This window comes from Ovis canadensis, chromosome 7 (assembly GCF_042477335.2).
Source record: "Ovis canadensis isolate MfBH-ARS-UI-01 breed Bighorn chromosome 7, ARS-UI_OviCan_v2, whole genome shotgun sequence".
Lineage (NCBI taxonomy): Eukaryota > Metazoa > Chordata > Mammalia > Artiodactyla > Bovidae > Ovis > Ovis canadensis.
In genome coordinates this window covers 77,385,376-77,403,139 of record NC_091251.1, presented here as the reverse complement: position 1 = coordinate 77,403,139, position 17,764 = coordinate 77,385,376, and the positions used below count along the sequence as shown (strand labels likewise).

Below are 17,764 nucleotides of genomic sequence, written 5' to 3'. Positions count from 1 at the left end.
ATTCCTGCTACCCATATGGGAAACCACAAGTCACACTCTGAAGAAGCAATACACATAAAAAAACTCTTACAGGAGTACTTCCCGTACATTCTTTTTCCAAGAAAAATGTGTCCAGGCCACAGAAATTAAAATAAATCTTATTCTAGCTCACCAAATAATTAAGACCCATCAATCAAATCACTTAAAAGTAATGCTTCCAGAATTTTAAAATTACTTACAATGTCATAAATTTCTCGGTCATCCTTATCAGCTAGGGTCAATAGCGCTACCAAAGGATAGCGAGATCTTGGCACTGTACCAAAGTCTTCAATTTTAGTATCTCTTGGTAACTGGCAATATATTTCTTCTTTGCTATCCTTTTTAATACTTTTTGAAGATGTAAAGGTAAATTGCCACTATAACCAAAGAATACAATATACCAAAAGGAGTAAAAACTTAGCAATGCAATATTATTCATAGAAAGTTTTAAGTCTAGAATTTTCATGTGCTAAGGGATGTATCAAATAAAAGGATACAAATACTGCTCTTGATAGAGATATTCACTATACAGAGCATCTTCTAATGCTCGCGGAGTGCTTATTCGGAAGCAATAAAAGTGCTTCTGTAGAGCTTCATATAATTTTTGAACACTGCACCCCCAGTAACATGTAAGGAGGCTATCTTCAAGGCAATCTGTTGTCAAAGTTATGCCAGCTGTAGAAAACAAATGAGACAAAGAGAAGAAAATTACCTAACGTAATTTCTATTACAATTATACACAGTGAGTAACAAAAGCTTCCTTTTGGACGCTGGCCAGGCTGATGGCAGTTAAAGGAACTCATTAAAGGGTATGTGTCTATAAATGAAGGAAATGGTCTCTGAAACAAAAGATGTAAAAACTTCAATGTCTACACAATTTTGAAGTGCTCTCAGTAATATTTCATACTTAGCCTTGGAAGTTGTAATTTTTCTTTGTGACTTCAAGACTCTGCCCACACAGATTTAAAAGACTGAAATATAGTTCACTATTGATAACCTACTGCTCTAACAGTATATATAATCCTCACTACAAGAACTAATAGAGCTGTCTCCCAAAGTGCAGGTGTACAACCCATGGGGACCACAAGATGATCAGCAGAATAGAAAAAACATTAAAAAGAAATTGAGCTGTATTAATATGAACACACTCAGTGACAACACTAATATACTCTTGTCATCCAATTAATGTCCCATGTAATACGCAAAATATGAGGAAAGAGTGGAGATACCAAAACATGGAGGGTTGACAGTGATGCCCTCACTCATTTGCTTATTGCCCCACTTATTTGCTCTCAGCATAATAAAAGATATTATAATTTAAGTAAATCTGATTATGTAGATATATAAGTTATTAAGTGAACATACAATTATCTTTTCTAAATTTAAATTTTTTTATTGGAGAGTAATTGCTTTATTCACATACAACTATCTTATGTAGTTTTACCTATTAACACTTACATAGGACTGTATGCCAGCTGTATGATTTTTTTTCCCCTTGCCCATGGCAGTTGTAGCAATATCAAGTTCAAGGGCAGCAACATTCACTTCTCATACTGTTGACAGTGCAAGCTGCAACGTCTAGTGCTCAGTGGCCACGGCATACTTACCAGAGCAAAAGGGCATGGTTTTGGTCATTGTTCCTGGCTGAACAGCCTTGGTATCTGATTCTGGCTCTCCAAACCTACTGGCAATTCTGTAAACTATGCAATGTCCTTTATTGGAATCATTTCTGTTGTTTGTAAATAGGAATTTTTATTGATGCATTATCTATTTCTTAAAGGGTGATCTCCTTGGGGAAGAAGCTACATAGACACAAGCAGATGCTCTAGAGGACATCAAAAACTGAGTTTTTCATTTTTCTTCTCAGTTTCGTAGTGTGTACACACAGGCTCAGATTCTGAATATGTACAGTAGCAGCAACATAGAGCAATTTCTAATCATAGTTAAGCAAAAATCTTAATTGGCAGGAATTTCACATAGGTAATTGGAACAGAATTTGATTTCAAATTTTTATATAATTCCAAACATTAGGTATTGATTCAAGAATAGAAAATTCAATTAGCTATGTTTTTCAACTAGCTATTAAGTAGCTGAAGAAAAATATTCCATTAATACAAATTACATACATATATTAAAATCACACATATTTTCCTCTGTTTCACCTAAGAACCACACTACATGAAGCAAGATAAAAAATCTGGAAGTAGACAGGAGAGGAAAAAACAGAAAAGGCATATTAAAAAAAAGGTAGAAAAAGGAAAAAATGGACTATAGAAAAGAATTTCTTAATATATTACTAGCAAAAATGTGAAAAGATATATGTTTATAGCCCTGCTGCTGCTGCTGCTGCTGCTGCTAAGTCGCTTCAGTCGTGTCTGACTCTGTGCGACCCCATAGATGGCAGCCCACCAGGCTCCCCCATCCCTGGGAATCTCCAGGCAAGAACACTGGAGCGGGTGGTTATATCAAAATGCTGAAAGCCACACAAGGAGATTAAATGAATAAAATATGGAACACTTTATAATGAAGTACTATGACTCTTTAAAAAGAATTGAGTCATATCATAATATCTGTATATACTACCGACTCTTTGTGACCCATGGACTGTAGCCAGCCAGGCTCCTCTGTCCATGGAATTCTCCAGGCAAAAATACTAGAGTGGGTTACCATTCTCTTCTCCAGGGGATCTTCCCAACCCAGGGATTGAACCAGGTCTCCCACACTGCAGGCAGATTCTTTACAGTCTGAGCCACCAGGGAAGCCCAACAAACTACTTACTGATTCTCTAACATATTTTTCTGCTTATATCTCAGTGCTATGCTCATGCTTCTCCTTCTACCTAGAAGTTCTTCCAACCTCCCTAAATAAACACCTACTTATCTCAAGACTCTACTCTAAAAAAAAAAGAAAAGAAAAAAGTGGGTGGGGGAAGAAAAGAAAAATAAGAGACAGACAGAACATTTCTCTTTATGAAGCTTTTCCTGCATACACCTCCTGAAACTTAACCCTTTCTTTCATTTACTCCAGTGTTTCCTAGATAATGGGCTTCCCTGGTGGCTCAGACAGTAAAGCGTCTACCTGCAATGTGGGAGACCCAGGTTCAATCCCTGGGTCGGGAAGATCCCTGGAGAAGGAAATGGCAGTCCACTCCAGTATCCTTGCCCGGAGAATCCCATGGACGGAAGAGCCTGGTAGGCTATAGTCCACGGGGGTCACAAAGAGTCAGACACGACTGAGCTACTTCACTTTACTTTCCTAGATAATCTTGCAGACAACTTATCTTCCCAAGTACAGAAACAACTACCATGTATTGTTACTACCATGTATTGTTAGCATTTAATATCAAAATACCAGAATTTCAGATGAAATGATGGTTGTTCTTCAGGAGGGTAGCAACGTTAATTAGCTCTACTTCTCCTCCATTGCTTTGCTTTTCTCTCTACACTGAAGACCAATGAAAATGGCATAGCATCCTAAAAAGACGTCTCTTATTAACTCCTGTGACACTTTATCCTTCTCGTATAAATGCCTGTATTTACTAGTTGATAACCTCCTTAGGAGCAAGGAAATTACTCCTTAGGAGTAATTTGTGAATTACTAGCTGTTGTGTCTCAGGTATGCAGCATAGCTCCTAGAACAGAACAAGTGCTCAACAAATGTTTGCTGGGTCTGAGGAAGAGAAAGCAATAGAGAAAGAAAATTAAAGGGCTAAGAAAGGGTCATAGAAAGAGAGAAATCTTTGGAAAATAGCCACCAACTTGTAATTGAAGCTGAAGATGGATTGGTGATCTCTAAGCCAAAAGGATTCTTGACTTGTCTCATTTGCTTTTTGAAAACTCTTGTGTTGAACTGGGTCTCTTCTGAATTTCTTAGAATTACTGGAACATCCCAACCAAACCTGAAGAAAGGTAAAAATAAAATAAAGCATAACTTTAACAAATACTGAGACTTTCTGTGATAAGTAAAGTATTTTGTATTTTGTTAGTTACTCCTTTTAACCTAAGTATCAGAAAATTTACATTATATTGAAGAAGTAATCCAAAATTAAGAGAGATTAGATATCCCATAGAATCGGAATATATTGTTCACCTGGCTGAATCAACATACTCTTGAAAACAAAGATTTCTTTTTTTTTTTTTTTGAAAACAAAGATTTCTATTGTTAATTATTGTTGATTACAAAGGAGTTCCATGATTATAACCAAAATGTACCTAATACAATAGCAAAAATATGATAGAATTACTGAACTTCTAAATGATATAAAAAGTAAATATATATTTAATATGTAGACTATTTGATATTATTTAAGGGACAAAAGAATTTTAAACACTAAATATAGCCCTTCGTTAATATAACATATTCTCTACTTTTAAATTTCATGTAAAAATGTGATAAAGAACAAACTTAGAGGGAAAATGGAATGCATAAATTCAATTCCTTATAATGGTAGAAAGAAGATAAGTTTACTCAGTTTAAACAAAACAACTAAAAATGAAAACACATTAGTTAAACCAGGGGACTTTAGTTTAAGATAGCACAGTTACTTTAATACACTGTTTTCTCTCCAAACACTTAGCAGCGACATATTAAGAAAAAGAAAAATCAAAAGGAGACCACTGAAATGAGTAAACAAATAGTGGTTTAGTCACTGTTTAAACAAAGCAATACTACCACTCAACAATGAAAAGGAAACAACCATGTGGATAATTCTCAAAAACATACTGTGCTAGAGAAGCCTTACATAAAAAAGTGTATGCTCTATGATTCCATAATAGGAAAGCCTACAGTAGGAAAAACTAATTTATGGTAGAAATAAAAAACAGAACAATGGCTGCTTCTAGGGGGTAGCAGTATGAACTGATTGGGAAAGGGCGTGAGCAAACTTTATCTGGTGATGGTAAAGTCATATATCTTGGTTGAGGTTTGAGTTGCATACATATGTTTGATAACATTTAAGATTTGTACATTTCGCTGTGTATTACTTCAAAAGAAAATAAAAGAACTACAAACAAAAACAAATATTCAACTCTAGATAGCAATATGCAATGCTTTAATACTTATAGATGAAGAGTACAAACTTACTTTGAAGTTTCAAGAAATTAACATGAACTGATGGGTAGATAGAGGAATGGATGGATAGATACATATGTAATAAAGACATTATAATAAAATGTTGATTGTAGAACCTAAGTGATGGGTATACGTGTGTTCACTATGTATTCTTTTAAGTTTTCTGTATGTTTGAAAATGTTAATTAATAAGTTTTAATAAAATAAAAGAGTCATAGCTGAGTTAAAAGATGGATCTTTATGCATCTGAAAAGAAAAAATAAAGTAATGAGTAAGACTGATACCATGGTTTGATATGTTCTGAGTCTGGCAGCAGGCAGTGGCAACTAAGCCTTCTCACAGATAGAGGGCCTTACAGGTTGTCCACTCAAGACAAAGGCCAGAGCCAGGTTCACACCTTGAATCCAGGAACTGGGTTAGGGCAATATCAATATGGAACAGAATTGTCATTGTAAGACCCAGTCCTTCCTGAGGGGGTCTAAGAATCTGGTTAAATAGCAAGGATGAGGACAAAGGAAGGGGGCAGGGGACTTCCACTAAAATCCAGGCTGCAAGCTAAAATTTCAAAATCATAACTCTAATACTAAGAGAAAGCCAGTAAAATTAGTAAATGGAACAAAATTTCACTCCAGATGATTCTAATTTTATAGAACGTTGGATAAGCTTGTTCTATTCCTGCCTTAAAGAGCTAAAAAGCAAGTCTCTAACAGATCAAAGCATTCCAGGTAAGTTAACTAAATCCCAAAACAAAGTTCAAGAATATTCATATGAATACAAAATATCTAACACCCACTAAGGTAAAATTCACAATGTTTAGCGTTTAATAAAACTTCACAGGCATGCAAAGAAGCAGGAAAATATGACCCAGAATGAGCAGAGAAACTAATGAATAGATCCCAGGGATGGGACAGATACTGGGATTAGTATTAATAGATCCCAGGGATGGGATAGATATTAGGATGAGTAGACAAGGGTATCAATTGTTATCACCATACTCCATGTGTCAAGAAAATAAGTAAAGATTGTGCTACAGTATAGAGTCGAGGATGATACAGAAAAAATTCCAATCCATCTCTGAAAATGAAAAATACACTGGATGGGATTAGCATAGACACCCCAGGTGGCTCACTGGTAAAGAATCCACCTGCCAATGCAAAAGACACGGGTTTGATCCTTGGTTCAGGAAGATACCAAGAGAAGGAAATGGCAACCCACTCCAGTATTCTTGCCTGGGAAATCCCATGGACAGAGGAGCCTGGCAGCCTACAGTCCCTGGGGTTACAAACAGTCAGACACAGCACAGCAACTAAACAACCACAGATATCACAGGACAAAAGATTAGTAAATGTGAAGATATAGCAACAGAAGTTATCCAATATGAAACACAAAAGAAAAAAGGCTGAACAAAAAACCAAAACATCAGCGAGCTGAGGGAAAAGTTCAAGCAATCTAATATACATGTAACTGAAGTCTGCAGAGGAAGGGAAGAGACAACACAAGAAAACTGCAAACAAATATCTCTCAGGAACATAAATACAAAAATCCTTAACAAAATTTTAGCAAATTAAATCCAACAGTATATAAGGTTAATATTCAAGAATGCAAGGTTTATCTCAAGAATGCAAGGCTGGCTTAACATTACATTAGAAATATAATATAATACACCATATTAACAAACTAAAAAAGGAAAACCATACAATCTTTTCAATACAGAAAATACACTCAATACATGCAGAAAAAGTGTTTGCTAAAATCCAATGTCTAGTCCAATAAGTACCATCGGGAAACTAGAAATGTGGAAAAAGAACTTAATCTGATAAAGGGTGGCAATAAAAAAAAGTATAGCTAACATCATACTTAATTAAAAACTGCTTTCCTCCTAAAGTAAGGAACAAGATATTTAACAGCCATGTGTCCTTAAGCAATCACTCCAACTCTATGTAACTGTTTCGCCACCTGTAAATGTTTATAAGAGGGCTTGGCATTATGGAAGTGCTTGCAACGGTAATCTTGATGATGGAGCGGACTTATGGGTTGGCAGAGAGAAAACACAAATCTAGTAACTTCTCTTTGATCCTCAGAATCAGTTACCCCACCGCTTTTGACTTCACTGCTCATTGTTGCCCCAAGGCCCTTTAGAGGTCAAGTCAGGCATGTGAAGTGGTAGGACACAAGATATAATCTTCCTGTGACAGTCAAAACACCTTTTCTTTCTTACTTACATCCTATAGAGTGAAAAAAAGCAAAGAAAAAAAACCACTCTACACATCAGTTCAGTTCAGTCACTTAGTCGTGACCCCATGGATTGCAGCATGCCAGGCTTCCCTGTCCATTGCCAACTCCCAGAGCTTGTTCAAACTCATGTCCATTGAGTCGGTGATGCCATCCAACCATCTCTTATCCTCTGTCATCCCCTTCTCCTCCTGCCTTCAATCTTTCCCAGCATCAGGGTCTTTTCAAATGAATCCGTTCTTCGCCAGGTGGCCAGAGTATTGTGCTTCAGCTTCACATTAGTCCTTCCAATGAATATTCAGGACTGATTTCCTTTAGGATGGACTGGTTGAATCTCCTTGCAGTCCAAGGGATTCTCAAGAGTCTTCTCAATTCAAAAGCATCAGTTCTTTGGTGCTCAGTTTTCTTTACAGTTCAACTCTCACATCCATAAATCACTACTGGAAAAATCATGGCTTTAACTAGAAGACTCTTTGTCAGCAAAGTAACGTCTCTGCTTTTTAATATCCTGTCTAGGTTGGTCCTAGCTTTTCTTCCAAGGAATAAGCGTCTTTTAATTTCATGGCTGCAGTCACCATCTGCAGTGATTCTGGAATCCAAGAAAATAAAGTCTGTCACTGTTTCCACTATTTCCCCATCTATTTGCCATGAAGTGATGAAACCAGGTGCCATGATCTTAGTCTTTTGAATGTTGAGTTTTACCCAGCTTTTTAACTCTCCTCTTTACTTTCATCAAGTTCTTCTTCACTTTCTGCCATTAGGATGGTATCATCTGCATATCTGAGGTTATTGATATTTCTCCCAGCAATCTTGATTCCAGCTTGTGCTTCCTCCAGCCCAGTGTTTCTCATGATGTACTCTGCATATAAGTTAAACAAGCAGGGGGACAATATACAGCCTTGACGTACTCCTTTCCCAATTTGGAACCAGTCTGTTGTTCTACGTCCAGTTCCTAAGGCCCACTTGATTTCACACTCCAGGATGTCTGGCTCTAGGTGAGTGATCACACCATTGTGCTTATCTGGGTCATTAAGATCTCTTTTGTATAGTTCTGTATATTCTTGCCACCTCTTCTTAATATCTTCTGCTTCTGTTAGGTCCATACCGTTTCTGTCCTTTATTTTGCCCATTTTGCATGAAATGTTCTCTTGGTATCTCTAATTTTCTTGAAGAGATCTCTAGTCTTTCCTATTCTATTTTCCTCTATTTCTTTGCATCAATCACTTAGGAAGGCTTTCTTATCTCTCCTTGCTATTCTTTGGAACTGCATTCAGTTGGGTATATCTTTCCTTTTCTCCTCTGCCTTTAGCTTCTCTGCTTTTCTCAGCTATTTGTATGGCCTCCTCAGACAACCATTTTGCCTTTTAGTATTTATTTTTCTTGGGGGATGGTTTTGATCACCGCCTCCTGTTCAATCCATAGTTCTTCAGGCACTCGGTCTATCAGATCTAATTCCTTGAATCTATTTGTCACTTCCACTGTATAATCATAAGGGATTTGACTTAGGTCATACCTAAATGGTCTAGTGGTTTTCCCTATTTTCTTCAATTTAAGTCTGAATTTTGCAATAATTCTGGCCCCTTCCTCATTATTTAATTCTCCCTAACTCATCCCACCATTTTTTTTCTTTACCCACACTGCCTGACTATAACTACATTACCAGCAGTAAAAGCGAGAATTTAGATCTCATCGTGTTCATTTCTACTGTAGGTCCAAGTACTGTATTTCGGGTATTTTATAACCCTGTGCCTAAAAATTTCAATTAAAGAACGCTGTAAGGTATAAGAGCCAGAAATTCCAAAAGGCAAAGCTTTAGGGAAATATCTGGAAGCAGCTCACTGTGAGCATGATATTCCTTTGTGAAAAGCTTTTTATATTTCATAATGTATCTGCTTTTAATATAAAAATATTTCTCCAAATATTTACATTAATCAATACTGTTAGAGGTTATACCATATCTGCTCTGTGCCTATATACCTCAGAATGAAACAAATAATTTGACATGTAAATGCTGCTTCTCTTTAAGCATGCCTACCCAAGGCTGCTTGGCACAACATCACATCAACAGTTGGCAAAGTACATCTATTATTAAAAGAAATTCCTTTCTCTAGATTTTTAATTTCTTTCCCTCATGCTTAATCTCGGGTCTACATTTTCAGTCCGTGATTTAACATCTTTTAAAATTGTTGTTATAAATGTTGCTCAATATTCAGCCTTTTTATCTGATATAACCTTTTTATTGCAAAGGATAACATACCTATAAAAAGGTACACAAAGTACTTTTTTGAATAACAAAATAATTGTTATTCAAGTTAAGAACCAAACAATATCCTCAGAAAGTCTCCTGTGTCACCTCCCATGTACTACCCCTTCCTTCTCTATCTTGACCTCAAGTACTATAATTTAGTTTACCTGTTTTTGAACTTTTATATAGGTGGAAGCATGCTGTGTATACTTTTATTTCCTATTTTATCACATTGCATTGAAGATTCATTTTTGCATCCATACTTACTGCACTGTTGTGGCTATATAGTATTCTATTGCAAAAATATGCCATGATCTGCTTACACAGTCTACTCTTAATGGACACTTCAGTTGTTCTCACATTTTGGCCATTAGGAATATTGCTTATATGAATATTTTCATAACTGGTTCTCAATGTATATATGTAAATGCATTCCTCTTAGGAACGGAGTCTCTTGACCAAAAGGTCTGTGCTTCAACTTTGGAGGATAATGTTAACAACTATTCTATATGGTTATAGAACCATATAGAGTTATACTCCACCAGCAATGAATGAGGTCCCCCCTTGCTCCATATCCTTGCCAAAACATTACTAGCCATCTTGGTAGGTGTATGGTGCCACTGAATTATGGTTTTAATTTATATTTTCCTGAAGACTAATGATATGGAACACTTTTTATGTTTATTGCTACTTGGATATCCTCTTTTGGGAAAGCCCTTTCATATCCTTTCCCTACTTTTCTACTGGTTTGTCTTTATTTGTCTTGTTTATAGAAAATTCTTTATATGGTATGAATATTAGTCTTTTACTTGCATATATCTTCAGCCCCTCTATACCTTGCTTTTTCACATACATAATGGTATCTTTAGATGAACAGGGTTCTTAATTTAAAAGCTATTAATCTTTTCCTTTAAGCTTGATGTTTTTGCTGTTTGACTTTTCATTACTGCTTTATATGAATTATATCTTAACACTGCTACACTTCTAAATTAAAATCTCAGACATTTTCACATTCCTATCCCCTTAGAGGAGTCAGTAAAGCATAGCTAGAGTGGCCAGGGCTTAGTCAAGGCGCTGGGTCCTTATTTGACTTTGCCAGCCCTGTTCCCCTGATATCCTCATGCTTTGAGGGGAAAACAGGGGGCTAGGCGAGCAGAATTCACTGTGGACAGAGTGACATCATAGCCCGACCACATCTCTTGTCCTAAACATTATGCTTAATGAGTCTAAGATCACGTCAGCAGACACCCTGGTGACACATGTCGAGCTTTCAGCCTAGAATAATCCTCAACCTTTTCATATACATGACCTATGATGAATTTGCTCTTTTTGCACAAAATTTCCACAACTTCCACAGTTTAAACTTATTTGATGTGGGCCAATATTTCTAGCTTTAATGTATTACTCAAAGGTAACATGCAGAAATGATTTAGAATAAGATTAAACACTGGAGACTGGCTATTCATAATTGGTGTTGACAATTCATAATTCATAATTGGTGTTGACAATTGGTTCTGTAAAATACTAGTATTTAGACCCAGTAATGTATGGGCCTCTGGCCACCATCCTTACATCTGGTCTTTTCCACATTTTTAGTCAAAAATCTGAATAAAGACATTGATGCCTGGTATCAGATCATGGCTGCTATGATTTTAGAAGATATAATGAAATATAAAACTGACAAATCTTCTTTTCAATCAAATTGCAATAAAGACATTGATATGTGGTATCAGATCATAGCTGGCACAATTTTAGAAGAACTAGTAAAATATAAAACTGACAAATTTTCTTTTCAATCAAATTGCATTTTTATTTTTTTCCACTCAAAGTCATTTTGACAACTCTTAATAATGAAATGCTAACTAAATAAATGTTTCTTAACATTCACTATTTTCTCTTTTATATAAATCCAGCCCCCCCTCCACCTTTTTATTTCCATTAAGAGAACTTTCTAAAGAGAGAGAGGGAGAGAATTTTCCAATGTTTTTACTATTACAATTTCATACTTAATCCTCCTGGAATTTTCAATAATTCCAGTTTTTCCCATTTCTAAAGTGTTTGCTGCACTTTCATACTGCTTAAACTTTCAGCACAGTGGTAACCTGGGGACTTCCGATTCAATCCATGCTTTTTCACAGTGCCCATCCACTGTCTTACCCTGTACACGCTTCCTAAGCTTCCTGTCAGCTGCTGAATCAATAGAACTGACCTCCTTTTCTTGTTGGAGTCTCACAGAGTCCCTCATGAATAAAAGTTACTTTGAGGAGAAAGTTTCAAGTTCCGAAAGTAAACACATTTATCACTCCTTCAGACTTTAGTGCTAAAGCCAGTTAGAAAACTTAGCTGTTAATCTGGGGGTGAGGGCGCTTCTCTTCTGTGACATCTTGCACACTGGCCCCCTGGGTCAGGATATATCAATAAAAAACTTTCATGGGGAAATCCTTGGAGAGGAAGTGGGTTGTGCCTGAGCAAATTTGAGTCAAGGGATTCAATCTCTAAAATTCTGTGCCTTTAACTGTAAAAAGAAGGGTTAGAATAAGTTGTCTTAAGTCCCTATTAAGGTCTGAAATGCCATTTCTAAAAGTTTTTTCTTCTAAATTGTTCCAAGGAATTTCTTCCCAGCAAAAGTGTCACATACCTTGTACTCTAAGCAAATACAAAATAATGTTATATTCTTTTCCTAAGAGGGATTCTGCAATGGCTCAGTGGATAAAGAATCCATCTGCAATGCAGGAGACACAGGTTCGATTCCTGGGTTGGGAAGATCCTTTGGAGGAGGGCATGGCAACCCACTCTGGTATTCTTGACCGAAGAATCCCATGGACAGAGGAGCCTGGCGGGCTACAGTCCGTGGGGTCGTATGATTGAAGCAACTGAACATGTACCTCATCACCAACCTCATCACACACACACACAACCTGCTGCATTCGACACGTGAGATAAGAAACAGTCAAGGTCAGTATCTCAGGCAGGGTTGGCAGGAGACAGAAAACCACATCAACATTTTAGAAAAGAATTTAATATAAAGAATTATTAACCAAGTACTGGAGGACAGTCAAGGCAAGAAGGGGGCACTAAGGTATCCCAGCAAGAAGCAGTTATCCATCCTAAGGCTAAGGAAACAAAAGGAAGCGTGGGGATTACTACAGCTAGAAGCTGGGAGAAGGAATCCCCCAGAGCTGGATCCAGACCTCTGTAGTAGGAGTGCTGGCCAGCTGGTACTGATATTTCTGAAGGAGTGCAGTAAGCCTGATTCTTGGTGTGAGGAAAAGTTGAAAACTAAAATAAACTGCTGCTTCACAGGCCAGGGTGATGCCAGTAGTGCAGGAATGCAGACCAGGAAAAGGAAGCAAATGGTTAACAGCAAGTCCCTTCCTCCTTTACCAGCCTTCCAGACTCTTTCTAGGATGAGATGGTTGGATGGCATCACCGACTCGATGGACATGAGTTTGAGCAAGCTCTGTGAGTTGGTGATGGATAGGGAAGCCTGGCATGCTGCAGTCCACAGGGTCACAAAGAGTCGGATACAACTGAGCAACTGAACTGAACTGGCAGAGCCTAACAGGGAGCAAACTAGCATAAGAGAAATAGCTTTGCAAAGTCCCAGCTCCAGAATCAAAAGCAGAGTACAGAGAGTGCGTCTGCAGCTGAGAGACAACAGACTTTGAGAAGACCTGACAGAAGATTCACAGTGCCCTTGGGGCAGTACTCAGGAGACAGAGACCTTCCTCAAGGGGACCTGACCTCACCATCAAGCAGGGGCTCCAGCTCTATGGATTGACTTAGATTTGAAAAGTAGGCCAAAGGTCATAACTCCTCACTATGACAAGTCAGGTTTCTAGCTCCAGCCTGGAGTTTCTCATTCTGTGTACTTGATGTAGGACTTAGGAGGCCACCTCTCTATTTTATTCCTAAGGACGCGCTAATCCATTAGCCACTGGGTCCTTGTGGGCCAAATCATTCTCTGCATTGTCCTCCACTGCCTGTTAGGGGACAGAAGTCCACGTTGACTCTTGTGGTTATGCGTTGTCACTTCACTTCAGATCAGGAGGTCCACCTGAATGGCAGCATCTCCCACATCATAAAAGCCCTACAGTGGACAGGCACCAGAGATGTTTAAAGCCACCAGTCTCTCCTTAGCGCCCTTGTGAAATGTGTCTTCCAGGTCATGCTGAAGGATGCAGTCAGAGGTAGGTGTGCAGGTGGCACATAAGAAATCCTGTCCAATATTCCTATCTTCCTAAGCCTCCAGATTTCCTCTTCATTATGCCAGGAAAGTTCTAGCATCTCAACTTTATTAAATATAGGGCAGCTCTTAGTCCAAGTTTCAGTCAACCATATACAAGTTAACACTTGAAAGTCAGAATTTTTTAAGAATACATCCAGATCAATAAATGTAACTTGATTCACTGTTACATTCTATCCTCCTTGCCCTAATCTATTTACACTTCATTCCCACACATACTTCCCAAATTTGCATGGATACAAATTAGCCAACTTTTGTTATTCTTTTAGAGGCTTGGTTCTTTCTAACTAGGTCAGATTTTTGTCCCTGTTCTGTGGAACATGAAGAGATCTGGGCCTAGCGACAAATGGTTACAGAGGTAGGTTTTGAGTATAGACACCGTTTGCAAAGCAGCTGCCCTAAGAGAGGTATATTACAGGATCTTCAAGCAAGAGAAGGCCCAGTTTTCTCAGACATGGAAAGCAAGCTGCTTCCATCAACAAGGGAGGCACACACAGAGTGACTGGGGTTTCAAGATTCTCAGCTCTATCAAGTGCATTTAGATATTGCCATTGCAAGTTTGAGGGCTCTGACTCCTAGTCAGTGTCCTAAACAGGACTATGTAATTCTAATACCGGCACAATTAAAACTGTGTAGCTTCGTGGCTACAGGAAGTAAAGAGCTTTAGCATCATAAAAACTCTGATTCTCTGACTGACTTGATCTGAGCGTTTAAAGATATGAACATGTCATTTCCTTTCTGCAAGTGCTCCAGTGGCCCCACGAGCAACCATCCCACCCTTCCCCCAGTCTCTGCAGTATCACTGCTGCCATAACAGTCATGTACTTCAGCCACTTGGTCCCCCAAGGCACTTAGCTTCAGAAATCATTAACTGTAAGCAAATAAAGGCAGTAAGCTGATTAATCATGATGCCAATCTATACCACGGATTACTAGAATCTTATTTCCCATTGGCAAGGAGCTGAAGAAATGACCAAACCCAAATCCGATCCTTAAAGGATTTCCCCCCTGGATCCCATTCTGAGTAACAAATTCTTAATCAATATATTAATATTTATCAGTCCAATCAAGGGACCAAAGCCACACCAGCATTTTAACAGATAATTTAATATAAAAATTTGTTAGCCAGATGTTGAAGAACTGAAAAGGCAAAAGGGAGACACTGAGTATCACAGAATTAGTTACAGTGGGAAGCAACTATCACTCCCGGGACACAGAACAGAGCAAAGAGGATTCCTACTGCTTAGAGATTTGGAGGAAAGACCTCGGAGCAACTGGGACTCGGATCTGAGGAAGATGTACTGAAATCTTTGGAGGGGTATAATGAGGCTAGTTCTAAGAGCGTAGAAAACTATAAACTGCGACCCACTGTTAAGGCCAGAGGGAGGCACCATGGCTGTGGTGAGACAGAGGAGGAAAATAATCAAACAGGAAGCAGCAAGTCCTTCTGTCCTCCTCTAGCCTTCTACTCCCTTCCCCTACTGGCAAAGCCTCATGGAAGCAGTGAGCTTCCAAAGAAGAAAGGTCTTTAGAGGTTCTGCCCCACAGTCACCAAGCAAAGTACAGAAGGATAATAGCTTAATAATCTGCAGTCAAGAGGAAGCAGAGAGCAACTGCAGAGTCAGGGTCATGAATTAACTGAAACTATTTAAGGATGTATATAGCACTCTGGCCTCCTTTCTGCACACTGCCTGGCAAAATAGCTAGAGCTTGATAAATCTGAGTATTAGAGCTTACAGAAACCATCATGTAGTTAAACAGAAATTCAATACTTTCAGTTGTATTATTCTTTGCCACTGGGATTCCAACAGTCAGGTGCTTCCATTCTTTCTCTACTCCCACACAGTGTGAAAGACAGGGAAAGGAACTAAGCAATGGGTTTTGCAAAGCAGTACTGAGGTAAGAACCATGACAGAGAAGACAGATGCCCAACAGAAATTATATTGGGGGAGCTTAAAGAAAATGACAAGCACAGTGAAAAAGCATAGTGGATTAATGCATTTGCCTTCTGCCTGGGGGTACTATTAGAAAATTACTTTGAGGAGCTCTAGATGGCCTTCACTGTAAACACTAGTTCAAAATAATAATAATAAGGTTATCTACATGGGCAAAGCTAACTCATATGGAGAGAATGGCTGGATTAAGCTTAAGATGACTGGTTAGGGCCAAATCACGATGGAAGTGACTAGCACTTATATAGTTTTGTGGCCTCAGCCATGCTTAATTCAGACTTCTCAAAGTTCTACAACTATCCGGGCCTCCATCCTTGTAAAGAAAGTGAAAGTGAAGTCGCTCAGTCATGTCTGACTCTTTGCGACCCTGCGGACTGTAGCCTACCAGGCTTCTCCGTCCATGGGATTATCCAGGCAAGAATGCTGGAGTGGGTTACCATTTCCTTCTCCAGGGGATCTTCCTGACCCAGGGATTGAACCTGGGTCTCCTGCATTGCAAGCAGATACTTTAACCTCTGAGCCACCAGGGAAAAGTCATACTTAAATGGAGTGTTTGGATAATCATTAACTTTTCAAACCAAGTCTCAAATTTGGCAAAGCCAGGATTTGAACCTGTCTGACTCCAAAGTCTGTCTCTTTACCACCCCTGCATGAGGTTCTGAACTACCCTTCACTTACAGACACCACCATCACTATCAATAGGTCTTTACCAGTTTTCCTCCTCCCATAACTAAAGACAGATATCTACAATCTCTAATTAGTTGAATCAGGCCAACTGAAAATTAATTTTAAAATTATTAGGCTGATTAAAAATTAAAATTTAAGGATATTATGCAATTATCAACTGGTTACTTATTTTCCTTAATGGAGGAAAATTATACTCTTGAAGACACTAACAGTTTAGCCAATAAAAATCTTGTGTTTAGACATCTCTTCTCACTTAGACAACATCTTCCTAACTCCAATTACAAACTTTCTTGAAATGAACAACAGCAAGAAATTCTGATGTGTCAAGAATATCAGATTGTGTAAAATTGGTCCTATTCTTCCCCCACCAACCAAGAAAGAATTTTATAATCTACTGCTGACAATGTGGAAAGCAGTGTGAAAATGTTAAAAACTTTACTTAGTTCCTAAAGATGGCATATTTTCAGAAGTTGACAAGAGCTTGTGTTCTTTCTTTAAAGTAATCACATGTGCATGCTCAGTTGCTCAGTGGTATTCGACTCTTTGTAACCTCACAGACTGTAGCCCCCCAGACTCCTCTGTCCATGGGAGTTTCCAGGCAAGAATACTGGTGTGGGTTGCCATTTCTTCCTTCAGGGGATCTCCCACATCTCCTGCGTTTCCTGCATTGGCAGGTGGATTCTTTACCACTGAGCCACCTGGGAAACCCAAAGTAATCACATATACATGCTCAAAGGGTATTTTGAAACTCATATTACACAGCCTGCTCTATTCACTAGCATGTCTCCTCTGACCCTCTGTTCATGTAGTCTCTAAAATGCCTTCTGTTCTTTACTATACACATTTAGCTCCACTTCTTTTTTAAAATACTCACTCTTCAAAATCCAGCTCATGTCTCTCTCTTCAAAGGATGGACCTGTAAGATGGTTTCAGCTAGCTATATTATAAGACGACTCTAAACATGATACAATGGCATCTCTTCGAGAGGGAAATTCTAGAATCTCTGAGCTAGAATGGCTCACGGATGAGCTAACAGTCTACTCTCCTAGTCTCCAATAAGAGAAGTGCCCTTATGCCTTAGTGTAACTTATCTCTGAGGTCTCTTCCAGCTCTAAAATTATGTCTTTATAGTTTCACCGTTCAAAAGGTGTGGAATGTGTGTAGAAACCAATACATTCTCAAACGGTTCAGAGTTCAGTTGTAAGTTACGCTGGAAGATCTCATGGCAAGTGCTCAGTTCACGTCAGAAGAGCAACGAACAACTGGGTCTACTGTCCACGTCTGAGGACTGTACCGCAGATGACGGGCTCACTCCG

General features: G+C 38.4%; 1 protein-coding gene across 2 annotated transcripts in view; it reads right to left on the bottom strand.

Moving 5' to 3' along the window:
* The window catches only part of CGRRF1 (cell growth regulator with ring finger domain 1), a 46,026-nt gene that overhangs the window by 10,076 nt on the left and 18,186 nt on the right, over positions 1 to 17,764 (bottom strand). For both annotated transcript variants that reach the window (XM_069597954.1, XM_069597953.1), the window contains exons 2-4: positions 3,777 to 3,916; positions 516 to 693; positions 219 to 366 (exon numbers count right to left, since the gene is read on the bottom strand). In XM_069597954.1, coding sequence (XP_069454055.1) covers positions 219 to 366; positions 516 to 693; positions 3,777 to 3,840 — 390 coding nt within the window. In that variant the 5' untranslated portion in view covers positions 3,841 to 3,916. The remainder of the gene's footprint in view (positions 1 to 218; positions 367 to 515; positions 694 to 3,776; positions 3,917 to 17,764) is intronic.